The 21,266-nt window shown below is 43.2% G+C and overlaps 1 protein-coding gene across 5 annotated transcripts in view; it reads left to right on the top strand.

Moving 5' to 3' along the window:
- Positions 1 to 21,266, top strand: part of SEMA5B (semaphorin 5B) — a 266,971-nt gene that overhangs the window by 215,040 nt on the left and 30,665 nt on the right. For all 5 annotated transcript variants that reach the window (XM_036386655.2, XM_036386657.2, XM_036386654.2 and 2 more), the window contains 4 exons: positions 10,551 to 10,668; positions 16,164 to 16,345; positions 19,345 to 19,488; positions 20,954 to 21,101. In XM_036386655.2, the coding sequence (XP_036242548.1) occupies positions 10,551 to 10,668; positions 16,164 to 16,345; positions 19,345 to 19,488; positions 20,954 to 21,101 (592 nt within the window). The remainder of the gene's footprint in view (positions 1 to 10,550; positions 10,669 to 16,163; positions 16,346 to 19,344; positions 19,489 to 20,953; positions 21,102 to 21,266) is intronic.

Genomic DNA, 21,266 nt, shown 5'->3' with positions numbered 1-21,266 from the left:
CTTTATTTTGATATTCATTTCTTCCTCTTTCTCCTTCCATAATTTTTTTCTGCATAAAACTTGCAGTTAACATGAAGCAGGTTGCAGTTTTGGACGTACAGCATGGTTCTGGGGATAGTTTGGCTTGCCTGTGCTCTCCCTGCTGTGCTGTGAGCATCTCCCAGGTTGTGGCAGTGCCACCTCAGGTTACCTTCATGCCAGTGTGGATCCTCCTGCTTCCAGAGCCAGGTCCTCTTGCATGCAGCTATGACATGCTCTTACCTGAACCCTTGCCTGCTTTTTGACCGGATTGTAGGAATTTGCTCTTGAGTGATGGTGAGTTTTTGCCCTCTTACTTGGCCTAAATTCTTCTGAACATCCCCTCCAGCCATGGTACTTAATGCAAAGCTGGCAGAAATGACTCAGCTGACGAGGACTCTTATTTGCTGACTTGATATCTGTGAGAGAAGCACAGCTCACCTCTAAATAGCTCTGGGCCAGTGATCACACAAACTAAGTACATATAGGTGAGTAACTCCTGAAATGGCTCCAGGGAGTTTTTGGAAGAAAAGGGTCAGCAGCTACACTAAAGAAGCAGAGAGTTTTCTGCCTTCTTTGTCTCTCTCCAAAGTGTTACTGTAGCTCCAAGCACAATCACTGTACCACCTCCACCTTTGAGGGCTTTGAGATATCACATGGAGGATTGCTTTGGAGTTTAATGGTACATTCTTCTTTTTTTTTTAAGCCTTATATGAGGTAAGATCCTCTGTAACAAAGGAGTGAAGCACTTAAATGTAGGATTCTAAAACCTGAATTAGAGGATTACCATATTTCAGGACTAAAGCTATTGGGGAATTTAGTTTGGAGAAATAACATAGTCTGGGAAGAGGTAAAAAAAATTTCCTGGAAATCCTCTAACTTCTTCGTCAGAATGATGATAGTTCCTTGAAGGACAAGCAATAAACTATTGTTGGGTAAAAAGAAAAATGTTTAAAAAGGTAGGGGAGGGAACAACAGGGACACTTGCTCAGTGGAGCCCAGCATCCAGCAGATCGCTGAGGCGACACTGATGGCCAGATTGTTCATCAAAGATCTTGAAAATCCAACACTTTTTCTTAGCTGAGGCTGTTGAAAATCTGGCCCAGATTTTGTTTTGAAGATCTTCTGCCTGAGAGTTTAAAAAAATATTCAGCACATTGAATATCCGTTTAAAAATAGAGGCAAAAGGAAAGGTAACAGACTCCAAAAATGTTGTGATAAAGCTTAATCATTAATTTCCATCTGTTCTGGCTGATATGGCCTCTCCACAATTAAGGGAATTAGCTAATTATTGTATCACCAATAATGCTGAAAAGCTTTGGAAGACTTCATAGGCAGAAAGGAGAGTGCTCAGCCCAATGTTTTGTCATCCACAGTATCCAATAATACATCAGAATAAATCACTAAACATCTGGTTTGACATTCTGGTTGCATTTAAGAAAATAGCGAGACTCCCACTGACAGAGAATGAAGACATCAAACAGAACCATGATCACTAAAGCTCTTGGAAAGAATGAAGTTTGTAGATGAAATGGATCTGTGTTCTTTAAATAGAAGTACAAAATTATACCATTTTCTCTATCCTGACAACACATTTGCATCTGCTGTAGCAGGCAATTACTCCCATTTTCTTTAATGTAGCTGTTTATATATGTAAAGTTAAGTGCATCCATACTATTTGCAGGATATGGACCTCTAAGGTTTGAAGGGATGGTAAGGTCTAAGGAATGTGGCTTTCAGAATAGCAGTCAAAGAGCTTCACTTGAATGGTCTGGGAAAGGAATGTGTCTGAAATTGGAAATAAAAAGCAGACAAGGATAAGCAGTGAGGTAGTGAGCTGGGGCATGTTTCCTGTAAGATGCCAGAGAGATTGGTTTTCAGTTTCATCTTATTTGACATTATCTTTAATGGCATGGAAGAAAGAAAATAGCATACTTTGTAGATGGCATTTAAGTATGAAGGAATCACAAATTACAGTGAGGAGAGAAATGCAGTGCAGGGCCAGCAGGGAAAGCAGCAAGAGGCTGAGTTTGAGGAATAAGCCTGTGCTGAGATTTCTGGTGTATGTGCTGCTGAAAAAGAGACAGGATACAAAATAGGAAGGGGCTAATTCATCTGCTCCCAACCAGATGAATTATTACAGTTTTTCTCATTTTTACTAAACGCTCATACCAATTACATGTATTATATTAATTTTAAGCAGCCTGTGCACTTTTAGGCTCCCACTTTTAGTTCTGAAGTCTGGAAATGACCCTGAGTGAACAGAAGCGGAATTTAGCAGTAGCTGGAGTCCAGAGTAATACAATTGCTGAAACAGACAAAGGTCATTTCAGAAGAAGCCAAACAAAATCAGCTGATTTCAGGACTCACTTCCTTTTGTCTCCTTCCTATGATTGGGTTGCCAATTCGTTTTGGGTTTGCCAGGAGGGAGGATACAGGTTGAACATGCCAGGGCTTTTGTTTGCTCCCTATTTTTAAAGCATCCTGCCAACAGGACTTAGGAACAGTTTAGTGTACGGATCCTTTTACCTCTAGGAGGTTGGCTGTAGGCCAGCTCAGATCAATGCTGTCTAAAAGTCATTACCATCTGATGCCTGCTAGGTGGGCTGTGTGAAATTACTTTCAACACAGTGGCAACTGACAGGAAAGCATGTCGTTTTCTTGGAATATGTTATGTTAGGATGACATCAATGCTATTGTTATACAAACAAGATTAATAACTAAAGCTACCAGCAAGCCCTAGGGCAGATATCCATTGCATCTGTCAATTCTTGCCATTTGCTACTATTTTGTCATAAGATTTGTATTCTAGGCAATGGTCAGATTCAGTAACGTGGCTCCTGATGAAAGGTCTGCAGTCTCACTGCTGCTGTGGCTGGTTTTCTTCTTGTATCAAGCTTCAGGCAGAATTTGCAGGGCAAAACACAAATGTGTCCAATATTAATACTGAGTTAATGTATTGCTACAGATGCATCATTAACTTTTTATCAGGAGATGTGCTGTTTTACCTGTTTGGGGAAGAGGAAGTATCTGGAGTCAGAGCAAATTGGGTTTTGCTGGCTTCAGTTTAAAACTGAAGTACATATAAATACATAAAATATGTATGGGTTATCAAAAAATGTAATATTGTACAGTCTGATATCTTCTATCAAAATACCAAGTATTGTAGAACTATTGGAACACTCCAGTCTGCAAGAGGTAAAGATGGATTTCAAGAATATCCGTTTACTTAAGTGATGTTCTCTTGTTAAAAAGAGGAATGAACATTGTTTGATGGTGTTATTATAATTACATGGGAAGAAACACTGGAGAATATGTAGCAGAACCATTTTGCCCCTTATACAGTGTTAAAATATCCCTGCATTAGAAGGCAGATGTGTTTGATCCTCAGGCTGTAATGGATGGTCTAATATTTATTTGACTTTTCCAAGATACATTAATCTACAAAGGCTCTATCCAGTTTAATCTGCATCTTGTTGAGCAGAAAATAATTACCCAGATCTTAACAAAATCCTACTTTCACAAAGGAGCTGCTTGAATATGGATTATTTTGTGCAGCCTAGGTGACAACTGTAGGCTATTTTCAGGTTTCTTTATCATCGTTCACACTGCTTTCTAAGTTTTCTGTCTTTGCATTTTTCTTCCCCATCCTAAGTTCCCATTTTAGTGTAACTTGTGTTCTTAAATCATCAGCGTCGTGCAGAGGCTACATAAAGCACCTGTCTGCCTCTCATGCAGTGGATTTGCTCTTGCCTAAGCCACCCTTTGCCTGTCTCCACCCACACCACCAAACTCCAGCAGTTTGCTCACAGAGATCTCAGATCTGCAGCCACAGAGCAGAAGCACAGGAGCAGAGCACGTCTTAATGTGACAGCTGCCTCCAGACACTGACTGACACAGGGCAGAGACAGCGAGTAACACTTGAGTGCACTGATCTGCCCAAGCTGCCTTTCCAAAAGGATGCCTGGTCCCCTCTGCCTCTTCCCATATGGCAGCCCTGGGGAGCATGTTTTCTTAAGGCTCAAAAGCTTGCTGAGGCTTGGAAATGGTGGTACTCTGCAACCCTGACAAACATGCCCTGCATTCAGGAATTCTTTCTGGCTATTCCTTTCATTAGGACTTCAATAGTATCTGAGTTTTCTTGTGGATGAATGATCCTGTCACTGGTAGTCAGAGACCCTCTGTACTTTTGTTTTTATTAGAGGTCAGTTTTGTTTGGCACAGTGACAAGAGTTTCTAAAAGTGTTCATGAAGGAACACTCTTTTTTTTTTTTTTACTGATCTGTTTTACTAATGTAAACATAAATCCAGATTTAATCAGAGATGGCATTAATCTTCATGTTTGAATAAATGGAATGTTGTTTTATTTCACAGCTTTAAAAATAAAAATAAATTCCTATCCAATAAAGAAGTCACTGTTGCTAGAAGATGATGGAATGGGATGTCAGAAAGTAAGAAATGGAATAGTTGTGTAGCTTGTGCGGGGCCATAATCTATAAACCTCAATCGATTAAAGTGATATTGAAAATAGTAGGCCAGAAGGTGAACTCTAGCAAGAGTTTCCCTGATGTGGAAAAGAAAATGAGATGAAACTGCCTGAAAATCCTCTGTCTGTGCACTGCTTTTTTTTAATAAGTAACATGTGTTTGACTCATAAATGGACTTCAGTTTTGGAGGTTGCTTTACACCATGGCTTTAATTTATTCATTCAAAATAAATCATGTGCAGAGGAGCAATCACTGATGCTAAGCATGTGTGGGTGATAAATGACACATACCCATTTCAGCTTCTCTGCCTCTGCATCCAATATCGCATGCCAAAATACCAAACCTTGTCTGTCCAGATTAACATCAACTGCACCCCTCACAGTGGTGGTACCTGTGAGCTGCAGTATGCTCTTCCCAAGCAGGGCTCTGCTCCACAAATAGCCCTGTGAATGTATGTGGCCCCTTATGTAGTATGTGGCTACTGGTCTTGAGGAAAGGGCAGTAACATCTGGCATGGAATATGTTATATTCACCAACTGAAAAATGAAGCTACTACTTGACCAGCATCTGACTAAAGCAGCTCAGTTCCACTTGGCTTCTCTTCTTATGGGGAAAGATAATGAATTTGTACAGATCACTAACTCATTTCTACAGTTTGAATTTTTAAAGGTATCAAAATTAGGGGGATTGTTAGAATGTCTGGTGCTTTTTTTTCCCTTTACAATCTTATTTTCTTAAACCACAATCATCCTTTTGATTCTTGTTCTTCTCTTTTCATGCCATCTGGCTTTGGGGAAGACAGAGGTCCACTCTTCCTTGCACGAGCTATTGAGGTTGTCAGTAATTATGATTTGGTTGGCTGGAAGCTAATATGGTTATTTGTTTAGTTCATCCCCTCTGCAGGTTGCTAGCAATGGGACAGTAAGCTACCCTTGTCAGGAAACAGCCAAACACAGCCTCATGCGTACAACTAACTCAGCTAAAACCCCTTAATTGCTTGCAAAGGGCTGTTCCCTCACAGGTAACCATTCTAAGAGTGCAACAAACCAGCGTGGAATTGGAACTCTGAGATCTTATTCCCCAAAAGAGCAAGGGGCACTCCTGTGCTGCCCATGCTCCTGAGATGCTGAGCAAGGATGAAGCTTGCTCAGTGCCTTGCAGGATCAGGGTTATAAATGTTTGCACTGCACCAGTGGACGTGCCTCTGATGGACTGCCTGGTGATGCCCATGGGGTCTAAAGAACCAGGTACAGAGACAGTTCTTGTGTCTCCCTGACAAACAGGACCTTCACTGCAGGTTCCAAGCTCAAGAGTGAAAATGCAGAACTGTCTCCTGGTGCAGTGATGGTTTTGTGAGCAAACACATTTTGGGAAGGAACTTCACAACCTTTGAGTCTAGAGCCTTGCCTCTGCACATCATCATGTCCTGCCATTCCATTCCTATTTGCCTTCAGTCATAAAAAAGGAGTGATAAAAAGTTAAATGAAAGAGAGGAAATGAAAACTGGGAGAGTAAGCACAACCTGGCAGATGAAAGGAGCAGAGGTCTTTGTTGTAAATATTTTGAATGAGTTTTGTGGCTCTTGGTACAAAATGGCATTTTTATGTGTCTTCTGTCTGGTAGTAAGAATGGGAAGAGGCTATAGTAATTCTTTCTTTCCTTTGGTCTGTCAAAGCCTAACCTCTTGGGTCTGGTTCCATTGATTTGATGATTCATTTTCAGTCTAAAGTTTTAACTTTCAGGGAAAAATGACCAAAAGATGAGGTTGTCTAGACCCAGAGCAAATTAAAGTGGGAATGAAAAACTTTTTAAATACAGATGTTTAAGCTTTAATGAAGATTCTGAAAGAAGATGTCATTCAAGACATTACGAAAAAATGGATCTTGGGCAGCATTAGCATACTGGAAGCAGAAGCCCTTTTACAGCACATACCATTAGTGAAGGCTCAGCACACTGGCTGTCAAAGACCATATGAAAACTCTTTTGAGTCTTAGGTAAGAGTTTCCATTGACTTTAGTGATAGTGTCCCTGTTGCAGAGTCTTAATCCTTTGTGTTATCCCAGATCACTGCTGTAGAAATGATTGCAACAGCCAACAGCAGGGAGGCTTATAGCTCCCAAACAGCTGGCAGCAGGTGAGCTCTTAGGAGCAAAATCTTATTTTCATGCAAATGACCTTAGTAAGTGAGAATGAGGAACTGGAGAAAAAAACCACCTTGAATAGGAGACACAAATGGAATTGTTTTTCAATTGAACTTTTCAGTGTATGCCTTTATGCCTCACACAAGGCATTTATTGTAAGGCAATGAATTAAAATGAATCACTGTTGATAGTAATGCCCTATCAAAATAAATCCAACCTCTTAGATAACTGTCAGGAGGTTCCAAGTCCTAACCGAATGTGAGATTACTAGATGGCCAGAGGGAAACAGGGCATGGGCCATGTGGTGTCATCATCATCATCATCATCACCGTACTTTCACAAGCATCTCACTTAGTAGGATTTCATTAACTAAGTCATTAGCAGTAAGAGAGTCAGTGTTAACCTGCTATGCTCAGGTAGTCTTCTGGGATAATGGGTTCCCTCTACCCCTGGGAATTGTGGTGGGAGACAACAGAATAGTGTCTCATTAGTTCCTTGAGTCATTCCCAGCCTGCTACTGAGGAGGCTTAAGTGAAATGTTCCCTTTATGTACAATATAAAACGTGGGCAACTGAGCCCAGGTGGGCAGAAGTTCCATTGCCTTTGAAACATCAGAATTTCATTGTTGTATGTAAACTCCTTTGTATCTTATTTCACACTATTTACATACTGCCCTGCAAGACTGTGGCCTCTGTGAGATTTTTCAGCAGTATCATAATACAAAATGGTATTTACATGTAAACATTTCAATTTATTTTGTGTTATGAGCACAGGGAAATGCTGTGATATCTTTGCATTTTCCACACCATGGTGCCTGATCTACTAAGAATGACAGTGTACTTCTGAAACATTTTGATTTGAGTATGCATGTGTGCTTGCATATATTTGTCTTTTGGTATGTGTTTGCTCATGTGGTTTTACCTTTTAATGACACAAACAGGGATGTATATATATTCCAAAGATACTGTAAGGATATAAATTAGGATGGCTTTTGAAGTGTTCACTGGAAGTATTTGCCAGAAATGTCATTTTCTTGCATTACATACATTGTAATGCTTTTCCTGCCTAAAAAGGGTAAAAAATGGGCAAAATTTTGCCTAAGTAGATAAATTTCCTCTCACCCCTAAGTGTATCGCTGTCAGCTGATATAACAGGTTTCTCACCAGAGCTGAGGCAGATGAGTGTGCTCTGAGTCCTGAAGGGAGGCAGACAGCATAGCTATTTTGTTTTTAGATTTCAAATGGTTTTAAAGGCCTGCCATGAGATGAGAAGTCCCAGGCTGTGATGGTTGTTAAATTACAGAGTGTGTGTTCTGACAGCCCAGCAGAGCCCGGGCTGGGTGCAGGAACTCGTTACACCCCAAATGCAGCACATGGGGCTGGCTGCAGCTCCCAGCCAACAGGTGCCATGCCAGCATTTCCCAGTGCCCATCACCATGGCCTGCCATGCCAGCATTTCCCAGTGCCCATCAGCAGGGTCTGCCATGCCAGCATTTCCCAGTGCCCATCACCATGGCCTGCCATGCCAGCATTTCCCAGTGCCCATCAGCAGGGTCTGCCATGCCAGCATTTCCCAGTGCCCATCCCCAGGCCCCTGGCAGCCGTGCAGCTCGGATGCTGATGGCAGTCAGCTGGGGGTCACGGCAGTGGCAGGGGAGTGCAGGCTGTGATTCAGTGAGAGCTCTGTGAGGGATCCAGAGCCGGCTGCTCCCAGCCAAGAGCAGCCCATTAGCTCCATGACATACATTATGGCAGTGCCAGCAGAGTGGTCAGTGCCTAGCTGGGCTATGCTGCAGCCTGCAGAGTGGCTGAGGGCTGCAGCACAGAACATATGGAGATTATTTCCTGAATTTATGCAGCACATGTTTTCCTATAAATTAAATTCAGAGAAAATGTGTATCATAATAGGGTGATGCTCACAACAGCCTTCCCCGTTATGAATTACAATGACCTCTCTCAACTCGCTGGGTGCCCAGTGAAATGGCTTCATGCAATTGGGAACAATAGTGTATGTGGTGTCAGGGTCTGAACAATAGTGTATGTGGTGTCAGGGTCTGAAAGGCTGACCAAAAGGCTCTCTGAAGAAAAGCAGGACCTTCCCCCCTGCCCCCCCACCCTCCACTGCTTCTCTTTTTCTACCTTTTAGAAACTGCCCAGTTTCCTCCTGAGGTGCCAAGTTGTCACCTCAGAGTGTGGGCAGATGCCCCAGGGTGTGCTCAGTATTGAACTGGGTGCTGTCCTTGCTGAGGGGCTGCTGTACAGCAAAGGCAGCTCTGGATGTGGCAGCAGCCCCCCTTGGTGGGTGAGGGTGGTGTGGGTTGCCAAAACAGCAGGACAGGGGTCTTTAGCCAAAGTAATGAGCAAAGCAGCACGTGTCCCTTCTGTGTCCTTGGACTGAGGATCCCAAGCCATTTTCTAGGTAAATATTTGATGTTCTGTTGCCTGGGGCTGGGGTAAAATCATCTTTGCCTTTTCCTTGGGCGTGCTGAAGCAACTGAAGGAAAAATACAGTAGAGACAGTCGCTGTAACTACCTTCATAAAGCATGAAAAAGAAGTTTTGTTCCTTACAACTCTGTGTGTGAAATCTTTAGTAGAGGAAATGTAGGAACGGAGCAAACTGGAAGCTCATAATTAAAATATAAATGTGTCTGTGTATAGATATATATAAAGCAATGGGTACCAGACATCAAAGCAATCTGGGGTTTGCTTTGGGACAAATCACTGTGGAGTCAGTACAGACTAATAGAGTGTTCTCAGCTGTGTGTGAGGGACTTGCTTTTTCATTTGCAGCTGATTACAGGCTAATAGGATTTCAAAGATTTCTGGGAGGGAACAGTTCACATCTCATTGCATTTGGTGGGGGGGGGTTTGATGTTTCGTTAATCATACCGATACCTTGCCTTAGATTACATTTTATTACTCTCCTGTTTAGCTTCTCAAACTGAATCTTTCCCCTGGTCCCTTGCTGCTGTCTAATTGGCAGTTTTCAAGTCATTTGGGATTTTTTGAAAGATCTTATCAGCCTTTTGTGTGATGAAGAGAATGGATCATAGGGATTAAAAATAGTCTTGTGAATATTTTTAGGTTTAGTCCTCTCTTTGTCTTTCACTAATACATGCATGATGTGACTTGTACCTTTATATTTTCTTACTGAAAATTAACAATTTGAAAGCAACTCATGGGAACGACCAATACAGCTGAATTTTATTGGTACAGACTACTTCTGTGACTGATCTTCACTGTTAAGTGACAGTAATAGCCCTAGATATTTTTGTTTAGCAGCTCACATGTTGGGAACACACACTTAGCCTGTAAATATGGATTCAGGAGGAAAATGAATACAGCAGTGTTCAAAGCAGCCAAAAGCTTAGAAATAATGTTCTGCTGTGACTTTTCTAAACTGACATCTTGATACTGGGATTATAAATGAAACCATTGTTCCAGCAAAGACCAAGACTAATAGAAAGCCTTTATTACCAGTCCATTGGCTAATTCTGCTTGTCTAACCCCTTCGGATGGACACAGTGTCAGAAAACATAGTCACAGAGGTCGCTTTGTGTGAGATTTGGCCTGCTGTGTGATTACATGGGGGCTCAAAGATATCTCAATGACAAGTGTTCTTTGACTAAAATTTGTAAAGTCATTTTCTTTCCCTAGGCCTTGGAGAAGAGTGAAGTGATTTTTAATCTACAGCTTCTATGAGTGATATTTGCTTTGTGTCCTATCACCCTCCTATCCATTTTTCCTCCCTTCCAAGCAGGTAAACCTCTGCTTAAAGAAATTGTTTCTTCTGCTGAGCCTCAGTGCGGTTGACAGCTGTCACATACAAGGACTATACTTGAATACATGTCTTTGGAGCTAGACAGTCTTAAAGGGCTTTAATCTTTTGTCTTTGCACATGCAGGGAATGCCTGGGAGCCAGAGACCCTTACTGTGGCTGGGATAGCAAGCAGAAGCGATGCACCACCATTGAGGACAGCTCCAACATGAGCCTCTGGACCCAAAATATTACTGAGTGCCCAGTAAGTGGAAGCAGTGGAAGCATTTTATATATACTGATGTGTGTATGTGTAGAAGGGAGAAGGGAAGGGGGGTGTGTGGCAGCCTGAAGAGGTCTGGCTGTTCTAATTTGACTCCAGCAGACCTGAGACCAAATCTACATGATATTGCAAAGAGATGGCTTTTTTCCTGGTTCTGGTCTCCAAGAGATGCAAATAGAAAATAACTGTCTCTTCTTGAATCAGTTTGAGTTGCCTCTCCAGCTCCCTTCCCAGCCACCCACCCTTCTCTGATGACAATATCCAGTTCCTGGCTGTGATCCCCAGAAGCTGTCTGGCTGAGTATAATTCCTGCTGCTTGAACTGTACCTCCAAGATGGCTGGGAATGAAAAAGCAGTCTTGTTAAATAAATTGAGGGTGGAGGAGAAATTGTCATTAATGCTCATTGTTATTATCTAACGTCAATTAGCATGTTAATACTGCTAAATCCAGTAGATAGGAAGAGAGGACTGGATGGGTTATATCTTCAGTACGCTATTTCTGTCTGGAGGTGCTGGGATGTTTATTCCCCTTATCTTCCTTACTTGGAAGATATTTTCGCAGGAAATATTAGTCATTACTTCAATCCATCCTCAGCTTGGCAGGCTTGAGTTTTTCACTGCTAGATTCAGAGGCTTGTGTGTTTATAACCCTCCTGTGCTGAACTGGGATGCAGTGCTTCTTGATTGCCCATGCTGTTATCTCATCCTGCTTAATGCCTGTGTCTGTTGATAGGTGTGTGAGGTGTTAATCCTCTAGTTTGAACATGTCTGCTGTGGTGCACACTAGGGAACAAACTACTCCAGGTCATTGTTTCAAGGTCATAAAAATCCAGCACAGAATATTCAGGAGATTCGACTGCTCTTGGGGTGCATTTTACATTTGTTTTAAAATTCCATTGTGTCTATTTTCTGTGTAGACGCTCCTATTCTGTTACATATGTCAGCCTTGTGCTCTTTGACTGACAGGCTGCCAAGCTGTTTAAAATCCACATGCAAGTGCTTCCTTTTCCTTTAACCCCTGCCACTCACTGGAACGAATTCACACTGACATGGAGTGGGATGGCTCATTTAAACACCTGCATCAGCAACATCCAAGTATTTCCTTGTATTCAGTGCAGGACAAAGGTCATGGACAACAGAAGCAAGGGTCTAGAACAGCATGTGCAGATGAGCACTGAAAGGGAAGGGGAATGTAGCGACCCAATGCCAAACTTCATTCCTGCAAAAGACCTGTCTGTGAGTTTAGTTGGATGAGTTACTCTCATAAGAAGTCCTGGCTTTTCCCACCCTACTTTTCTGGGCTGAGCACCAGGCACTCAGCTGTGCTGGTACAGCTGTATGTGAGATCACAGTCAAGTGTGAAATGGTGTAGATTAAAAGCACCCCTCCCAAATAAACTTTTCCTAACCCAGCTAATGTCAGTGAGTTCTTCTGCAGCCTAGCCCACAAACAGATGTCCTGGCACAGCTGAGAGACTGGCATTCAGCAACTTTTAAAGCCAGAATTGGCATATTATTGAATTATATCCTACATGGGCCAGGCATTTGTATGAGTCAACCACAACACTAACACAACTTGACTGCTGCTCTTGTGCAAACAGGCTTGTTCAGAGCTAGTCTGAACATCTTTGTACAGAACTACTTTGTGCCATAGATCCCCACTCTCCAGCTTTAATATTAAGGGACTTTAGATGGAGGCTTAATCATGCAGTGTTAAAATAATACATGGGGTAATGGTTACTGTATGGTATTACTAGATAACATCCAGAATCTCCTAAGGGTTACTGAGATTGCAGTCTCAACCATTTTAACATTAAGAAATGGTAGCACACAAATTCCACAAGCTAAACTGCTCTTCCATGTATGTGCCCATAGTTTACCAGGGAGTCCTGATACAGGATTGTACCTGCTTTCTTGGGAGAAGGGAGTGAGGTGTGCTTTGATTTCAGAAAAACAGATGCATCCTATTTTGTGGTATCTTACTGATGCCAACATGAGCCACCAGCAGGAAAGGAACTTTAACTTTAGCTGATAAACTGTTAGTCAAGCTCATGGTGTCACTGTTAAGGGTGGTTGGCAAGTCAGGAATTGAGTATTCCCAGTAAAGTGTACCATCCTCCTTATCCTGAGCCAAACAATGATCTTCCTTCCAGGTTTTCATCCCAGTCCCACTCTGTGTTTCCAGCAAACCCCTATCTTACTCATATTGCATCTGTTCCATGCTACCTCATTTTCTTGCTATCAGTGGCAGTTTCCCCACTCTGTTTTTGGGTGTCTTGTACCCTTCTGTCAATTCATGTGGACTCAGCTGCTCAGAGCTGCAGTGCTCAGGGTGATCCTACTCCTGCCCACACTGAAGTATCTCCTGTGCACAGAAAAGTCTTTCGGTGCTGGGATTAAAATCTATGAATCTCTGAAAACTGAATTTTCCCCATGTCCTAATGATTTTATACTCTGAACAGTTTTGAATGGCTTTTCATGGGAATTGCAAAAAGATGTTACAAGGACATGAAGTTCAGTTCCTTGCTCTGAACACTAGTTTGTTTCAAGGAAATATTGCAACTTATGGACAGTATTTTCCTCTAAATTTGATTTTATAAATGGTTTAAGCAGTTTGACTGAAACTTTGCAAGAATTTTCAGCTTTCATCAAACAGCTAACGTGGCAACTTCCAGATTAAGTAATTAAAGCTTGGCAAAATTATGAGCAGTTGATATCTGAATCCCAAGATAAAGAATAGATGAATTGAAAGAACAAGGAATGCTTCCAGTCTTACCTGTAATATCAGAATAAACATGGAAAATATCCTGGTAGCAGAGATTAGGAGTGGTCAGTCTGAATTTTTAGATCCTGCGCTTGAGCTTTTAGATTCTACAAGGAAGAAAGAAAAATATTAGGCCTTTGGTGTGAGTATGGCAGTTTATAAAAGACAAGAATTCCAGAAATGGCAATATTGTCGGGTGAGAGAAGGGCATTTGATCAGATGTGTTTTTATAGATGTCCTCTCTGCCTGATGGGCTTCAAAGGATTTGCCTTGTAAAGGTATTCCTGAAAAAGATCAGTGCATATGGGTTTTTATCCCACTTCCTAAGTTTACTCTTTTGAAGATATTTTTGTGGATTTAAAGATAGAATGATAATCCATATGTAATTTCTTAAGTATAATCTTCCCACACTCACAGTGTGACATGTTTATAAATCTCAGCATTTTGGTTATGGTTGCTTATTTGTTTAATTTTTGGGTTGTTTCCCAGTATCACTTATGAGCCAATGATTATTTGCTAGCTTTTTTTTTTAATTGATGCCATGGGCCACATCATCCCATTGATTTCAGAACAGAACTCCCTGCTGGAATCGGCAAGGCTTTCTGGCTCAAAAATGAATAGAAATGATCTAATACTTGGATTATGACTTTTCTAAGGCAGGAGGAAAAATGAGATAAAAATCTAGTATTAAATACCTCAAAGTACTTATTTTGATTCCCCCCCTCCAACCTCTAGAAACCCAACTGTATTGATTTTTAAACAATGTTTAAAAAAGCAAATTCAACAACAACAAAGCTCAGCGATCTCCTCTGTGGGCATCTTGCCTTGTAACCTTCAGCCCAGAGCAAATTTTTACAACTACATGATAATCTATTGCAAACAAAAGCTTACAGCAAATGCCTGAAACCCCCAGCTGGAGCCTGAGGAGTGCAGTATCAGATCTAAATTGCTTCCATGCCACTGCTGCATATTTTTGATGCTGCTGTAGATGGGTGAGAGGGGAAGATGACAACCCACCAGAGGTACATTCGGAGTGTTTAACGTAGTGCCAATCTTGGAGAATTAGCACAGAGCAGCATGTTTCAGAGGATGAATGCTGGAAAGCACTCTTCCCATGGCTGTGGTTGGCTCCCTGCATGGCTGCTGAGCAGGCTCACAGCCCCTCTGTGCCTTGGTTTACTTGTCTGTAAAGCAGGGACAATCATTCCCCCCTGGGGCAGCCCAGGGGACTGATCCTGCTGGCAGCAGGGCTCAGTGGAGCATGGCACTGTGGGGTTTGTCAGGGTAGCTGGCTCAGATATGGGGCCAGGGCTGCTTGCCAGGGGCCCAGCCTCTTCCTGCCTTCACCCTTTGTTGTGTGAAACACTGAGGCCAAATCCAGTTTTGCCTTTGCCAGAGGCTTTACCAAAGCTGCTGAGCACCCCACCACCGCATGGGCCACCCCACAGGCATGGGCTGCTTGCAGGCAGCCACCATCTGTACCATCTGCCTGCAAGGCCTGGCTCTTTGGGATGGGGCATGGGGTGGGGAGCATGGACGGAGCCAGCAGGGCAGAAGTGCATCATGGTGCTGTGCTCTTACAAGGGGGTATCTGTAGGCAGGCAGGGCCAGCACCAATCCCTTTCTGCATCTTGTTTCTCAAGTCAGTAGCAGAGGGGATGCCAGGACAGGGGTGTTCAGGGAAGCTTTCAAGACATGGTCTTGGGCTGCAGGATTTTGCAGTAGTGGTGGAGTGGGCACAAGAAGGCAGTAGTGGCCAGGAGGGATTCCAGGAGAAGCAAGTAGCTCACATCCTCTCCAGACAGCCTTGGGGGCAAGCAACCCCAAGGGTCCCAGCAATCTGGTCTCCAAGCCCTCAGCTTAAGGCTCCCCTAGAAGCACTGGTTAAGCAAATGGAGAGCAAACTCTGACACCCTCTCTACTGGAGAGTCGTCACCAGCCCTGAAACAGTTCTGTTTCTTATGCTCTTGGTCTGCCAGCACTACTGTATTTTTCCCTCACTACAGAGTGCAGGAAGCTGTCAAGTCCCAGACTGTTCAGAGTTGTGCAGGCATGAGGCAAAGGGCAGAGGGAACAGATAGCAGGATGGTCTGGTCTATAAATTGTCTTGAGATGAATTCTTAACTCTGTAGGTGACTATGTGACCCTCAGCATTAATGCTAGTCACCATCATGTCCACTTTTTGTTCTTCAGCCATTTAGGCTGTGCCTCAGTTTAGAAAGGGAAACAGTTGTTACTGCAGGTTTGGGCAGCGCCAACTCAGTGAGGCCTCTCAGCTGGTCACTATGGTTATAGGAACACTAACTTGGAAAATACTCTGCAGGAAGCCCTGCAGAGGCTGGAATATGATGGAGTGGGGTCAGTCAGTACTGGCCACAGTGTTGCTTGAAAGGCTGAATCTGTGCAGTGTGGAACAGGGAGCGTGGTGTTTGTGTGGTGTGGCAGATGGATGTTGCTCCTGGTGTGGTGCTGGCTGGGTCGGCTCGGTGCCTGTGTGCACATGTTAGGTATGCAGCATGGAATTTGGAGGGTAAATATTGATGTGGCATTGTCTGAAAACAACCCTCTGTTTTGAATCCTGCTCACAAGCACAGACAGCTCCCATCTAAGATGCATCCTAATCCCCCCGGCAGCTTTGTTTGGCATTTCTATTGTGGGCCTGTCTCCAGAAATGTAAACTTGCTATTAATGACTTTTTTTTCTCTTAAAATTAGGTGAAAAACCTGACAACCAATGGAAGATTGGGGCCTTGGTCCCCATGGCAACTGTGTGAGCACTCAGATGGGGACAGTACAGGCTCCTGTATGTGTAGGTCACGTTCATGTGACAGCCCTCGTCCTCGCTGTGGAGGTCGCAGCTGTGAAGGGGCCAGGATTGAGGTCGCAAATTGTTCAAGGTACCTCAGCATCTTTGTGCTTCTCAAGAGAGCAAGAGTTGTGTGTGTGCACAGCTTAGCTCCTTCCTTGTGACCATGTCATTGTATCCCAGCCAGTGTGAGGTGTGTGAGGTCCAGCTTGAAGTTAGTGGAAAATGTAGAAGCCCAAGCGCTCTGAGCAAAGGGCCCTCAGGCAAAGATCTTTGGAAACCCTAAATTACTGTACACTATACTGTGCCTTGGTTTCCTTCAGCTGTAAAGTGAGTAGTCACCCATCAGGAGGAGGTGAGTAAGGCAGAGGTAGTTGTCAGCCAGCTGAACAGCAGACTAAAAAAATCAACAAGCCCATAACTTTTCAGAGTTTGGGTTCCAAGGCCACTTTGCCAAAACCAAGCAGAGCTCCTCCAGAGCAACACTTGTAAGGACAGGGCTGAGCCTAGCTCCAGGCAGGGCTTGTTTGCCTTGTTCTGTGAGTCTGTGACCTGTCTGCAGCACAGGCTGTGCAGGTGAGAGCAGCTCCTCATCCTCTGGCTCATCCTCTGGCAGCCAGCAGGTGCGGGAGGTGACTGCCAGGATGGTGCTGGAGCAGCACAGGCAGCTCAGCTGGGGCCAAAGCACTGCCTGCCCACAGAAGCCTGAAGCTTAGCTCTGGCAGTATGGAAGCTAAATGTCCTCCTGGAGAGTGCCCAAACATAGCCATGGTGTTTGTGTCTGTGGTGCCCCACCACCCTCAGACCAGATCACGTCATGACTCAAGGGAAGATGATGCAGTAGTGTAAGCACTATTTAATCAGGGTGGGGGCAGACAGGATTTTGGTAAATATTGGGTCAATATAGTTTTTATCTACTTTATCTCCTCCATAAACATTCATTCCATTAAGGACAGCTGCCTCTTGACTCATCCCTGGAGATCAGTGCTGACCTTGGCACCAAAAATTCAGCAACACTCATGTTTTAACTGGCATTTTCCCTTCCAGTTATGAGCTGTGTTGCCCAAAAGGTGTGCAGTCATTCCTACCCCTGTGCTGCCACTGTGGGCTGAGCAAAGCCTTTCCCAAGCAGGCTTTTTCTGTCAGTGGCAAATGGAAAACATGCCAGTGGGATGGATTTCTCAGCACTGCTCTGATGCCTCTTAAGGCAGGAACAGCTTCTAAGAAGGGGATGAAAAACAGATTATTCAATCTTAAGACATACAAAAACAGCATGGTTTGAAAAATAGGGACATCTGGTCATCTTACATCCGCTTCAGCCCTCAAATTTCCTTTAATTGACTTCATATGGCATTGAGATTTCTTTCTGCAAAGAGGGAGTAGGATGTTTAAAGATGAGTTATATTAAAAAGCTGGAGATATGAAAGTGGAAGGTATCTTTCTTTCTGTTAAAAATCCTGAAACACAAATGGATGTTGAGACTTGTTGGGGTTTTGAGGATTTCTTTAGTAGAAGTTACTTGCCCTTTTTGCAGCAGTAACAGCAACCTTCCATTTGATTTTTTTTTCATGATTTTACCTATAATGGTTCTTTTGGGTTAAAGAGTGGGGAGGTAGTAGGTAGTTTAAAACATGGCAGAATAATATGGAATAGTAGGATTTTTATATGAGTGGATTTCTTGTTCTTTGACCTTTTTTGTGGTGGGTGAGGGGAAGGGAGAGAGGGAGAAGGATGAGAGCACAAGAAGAGGAGGGGGAAAAGATCTAACAGGGTTCTGAAATAAAGCTGCCAAGAACAGGCAAGAGTTGATAAAAAATACAAAAACTGTGAAGGGCAATGTGGGTTTTAACTTTCATCCTCTGCCCTGATTGGTGCTATGCCAGAAAATACTTCTTGCCAGCAGTGTTATTAGTTCAGTAAATGCTTTGAAAATTAACATCTGTTTTCAAGCTTAGCTTTCAAGAGTCAGAGAGCACCTGAGTTGTTTTTTGAGTAGGTTTTTTTAGAAAGGTTTTTCTTTATAAAAAAACACACCCAGGGAAAGATATTTTTTGGCTTAAGGCACTGAAGTGTCAAGATTAGGCAGTTTTATAAGAATGAGCATTACCACTGGCTTCATATGAAATGAAACCTGCCGCACAGAATGGATGAGATATGGTTCCTCCTCTCCTGCTTCAAGGTCCAGTGCTGCCAAATCAGAGGAAGGTGAGCTTTAATAGATGCAAGATTTTAAAGATGAAAATGTTGGCCTCTGTGTAAGCACATGTTTAGGCACCTGCACGTGCTCAGCCTCTCACAGGAGCTTTGCCAATGTCTCCAGCGATGAGGTGTGAACTAGGCAGTTTTACATCACACTGGCTTCAGGCTGTGTTACCACTGTTCAGCAGAGATGTGATCGCTCATTAAACCATGAAACTCGATCCTGCCTCTGAGCTCTTAATTGCCTCTGGTTTCTACAGATTTAAGGTCACACTACAGTGACGTCTTCAGGCGGCCATGAAAGCTAGAGGCAATTATTGTTATTTTTAATGAAATTTGAGATTTCCACTTAATAGGATTCAATGCTGAAGGCTTTAGGAAAACACAAGATATTATGAGGTTTGTGATAAAAACATGGGAGCTGGCAGTGGTGTTGCTGTAAAAGATTTAAAGCATCAGTACCTACTGAATTACCAGAGGGTAGGTTTTTTACATCCTTCAGCACAACTGGCATTCGTGATCCTTAAAACCAGAACTCTTTGTGCAGAAGAGTTTGGAACATACAACTTTGGGATAAGCCAGTAGGTCAGAAGAGCAGGGTTATGATACATGGGGAAGATGATGGGGAATAGTCAATGAAAATTACACCAACCATACTATCACCCAGTAAATCCTAGGAGACATTTTCAAAATTATTCAGCATTGGCTTAGTTGTCTTCCTTTACAATTCTTAGAGACTTCAAAGGAGGAAAGTTAGGCCACTGCTAGGCACTTTTGAAACTCCCTTTTAAAAAACTCCCCCAATACAAAGACTGGTTGAAATGAATGATCTATTCTACCATGAGTTCAACACTTTTCCCATAGTGTGTTCTCTCTCACCCTTTTTGCTAGAAATGGCGCTTGGACGCCGTGGTCTTCCTGGGCCCCATGCAGCACCTCCTGTGGGATCGGCTTCCAGGTCCGGCAGCGCTCCTGCAGCAATCCCGCTCCACGGTACGGGGGCAGGGTCTGCGTTGGACAGAGCAGGGAGGAAAGGTAAGGGCTGTCCATGATGGTGTATGTTCATTCCTGGGGCTGTAGTGGTGCTGGGAAGGCAGATTGAGGCTGTAGGGCTCAAAGTGCAGAGCGGAAGCAGTCCTGGAGCATGGGAGGGATGCGGCTGTGTACGTGCATGGACACCCTCTTTCAGTGAGCCTTTGAACATCAGACACTTCAGAGCTGCCCTCACTCCCAAGCAGGACCCTTCAGACCTCTGCAAGTATTCCTGTCCCAGACAGAGGGCTGACCTCCTCCCCAAAGGCAGAAGCTGTGCCTGCTGTTGGCACTGTAGAGTTTATGGACACAGTTACTCTGCTCTGATCCATCCCTGGAGTGGCAGCTGAGTATGTGCAGCTCACTGCCAGTTGCACCATTTCCAAATCTCTATTACTTGTGCTGATGCTCTAAAAGCAGTTCAAGGCAAAATAAGCTTAACTCACAGATTCAGGCTTGAGTTTTTGCAGGGTATGGTATCAGAAAAACATCTTTTTCCCCCTCTAAACTATGAAAATTTCACACAAAATTACTAAAAACCTAGAACTTTCTGAACCTACAGAGCCATCTGCACTATAACCCTTCTTCAAGCTTGGCCCCTCATGAAATACATGCTTCAAGGCATCCCAACTTCCTTCCAGGCCTGACATTTCATTAAAGGTCACCTGTACTTGGCAATAGGCTGTTGCTTGTCCCTTGAGTGGTCACTAAGACATATGTCTCTGCATTTCTCAGAATAAAAAGAGCAATTCATTTAACTTCCATGTTTCAAGACATTTTAATGTTTGGTTTGATTTGTGTCCATTCACAATAGTCCTTTTTGGGTTTAAAGACTAGACTAGACCTCTGAGTCAGTTGCAGTTCTATCTGATTAAATTTGAAAAAAATATTGATTAAAAAGATGAACAAAATCACAGTTACTTTTGACACAGAACATGAAATAGCATTCACTTAGGGCCTGCCTTTAGATGCACATAGGATCCAGTTGCAAACTCTAGCTTGTTAGGGCTGAGGCAGCAGTAAAAGCCAGATTGTGTAAAAAGAAGATTGTGAGGTGTTTAGTACCTGCTATTAGTGACAGATCACTGTTGAGTTGTCCTCCTACCAGTCATCCCATTTAGAATATTTGCTATCCACTCTCTCTTTGTGACACTTGGGCATCAGTTTATGAGCTCTTTTGTGGACTCAGTGTTTGTGGAAAAGTTTTGAGACAGAGCACTTCAGAAAACCTGATCTCAGCCATTTACTCCAATGAGCTCAGCCTGATTAACCATTCCCATTTGGTACAAAGGCTACATTCCTCTCCATGGACAGGAATATTGCTAATCTGATGTTGTGTCAGCCACTGCTGGCTCTGTGCATGCATCAGTTGTGCCCAAATGCAGTGTGCAGTCTTGCATCCCACACCGTTTCCTCCCTTGGATGTGCTGACGTGGAGTTTTTTAAGCAATGCACTTTCTTCTTTCAGATTCTGTAATGAGAACAATCCATGTCCATTACCGATTTTTTGGTCTTCCTGGGGACCCTGGAATAAATGTAGCGTGAATTGTGGTGGAGGGATTCATTCAAGGCAGAGGTCCTGTGAAAATGGAAACACATGTCCAGGCTGTGCTGTGGTATGTATTATTTACTGACATTGCATGAGGGGCACCTATTGACAGTAGCATTGGGGAATGTGGTATTTAGTTTCTCTCTCCATTGTGGTTTTATTTCTCAAGCAAGAAGAAAATGCTATCCTCAGTTTTTTTCTGCAGAGAATGCTGAAATGAACTTGGAAACAG

The sequence above is a fragment of the Molothrus ater genome, chromosome 7 (genome assembly GCF_012460135.2).
Source record: "Molothrus ater isolate BHLD 08-10-18 breed brown headed cowbird chromosome 7, BPBGC_Mater_1.1, whole genome shotgun sequence".
Taxonomy (NCBI): Eukaryota; Metazoa; Chordata; class Aves; order Passeriformes; family Icteridae; genus Molothrus; species Molothrus ater.
Note: the sequence above shows the minus strand (reverse complement) of the source record. Positions and strands in the feature narration are given on the sequence as shown.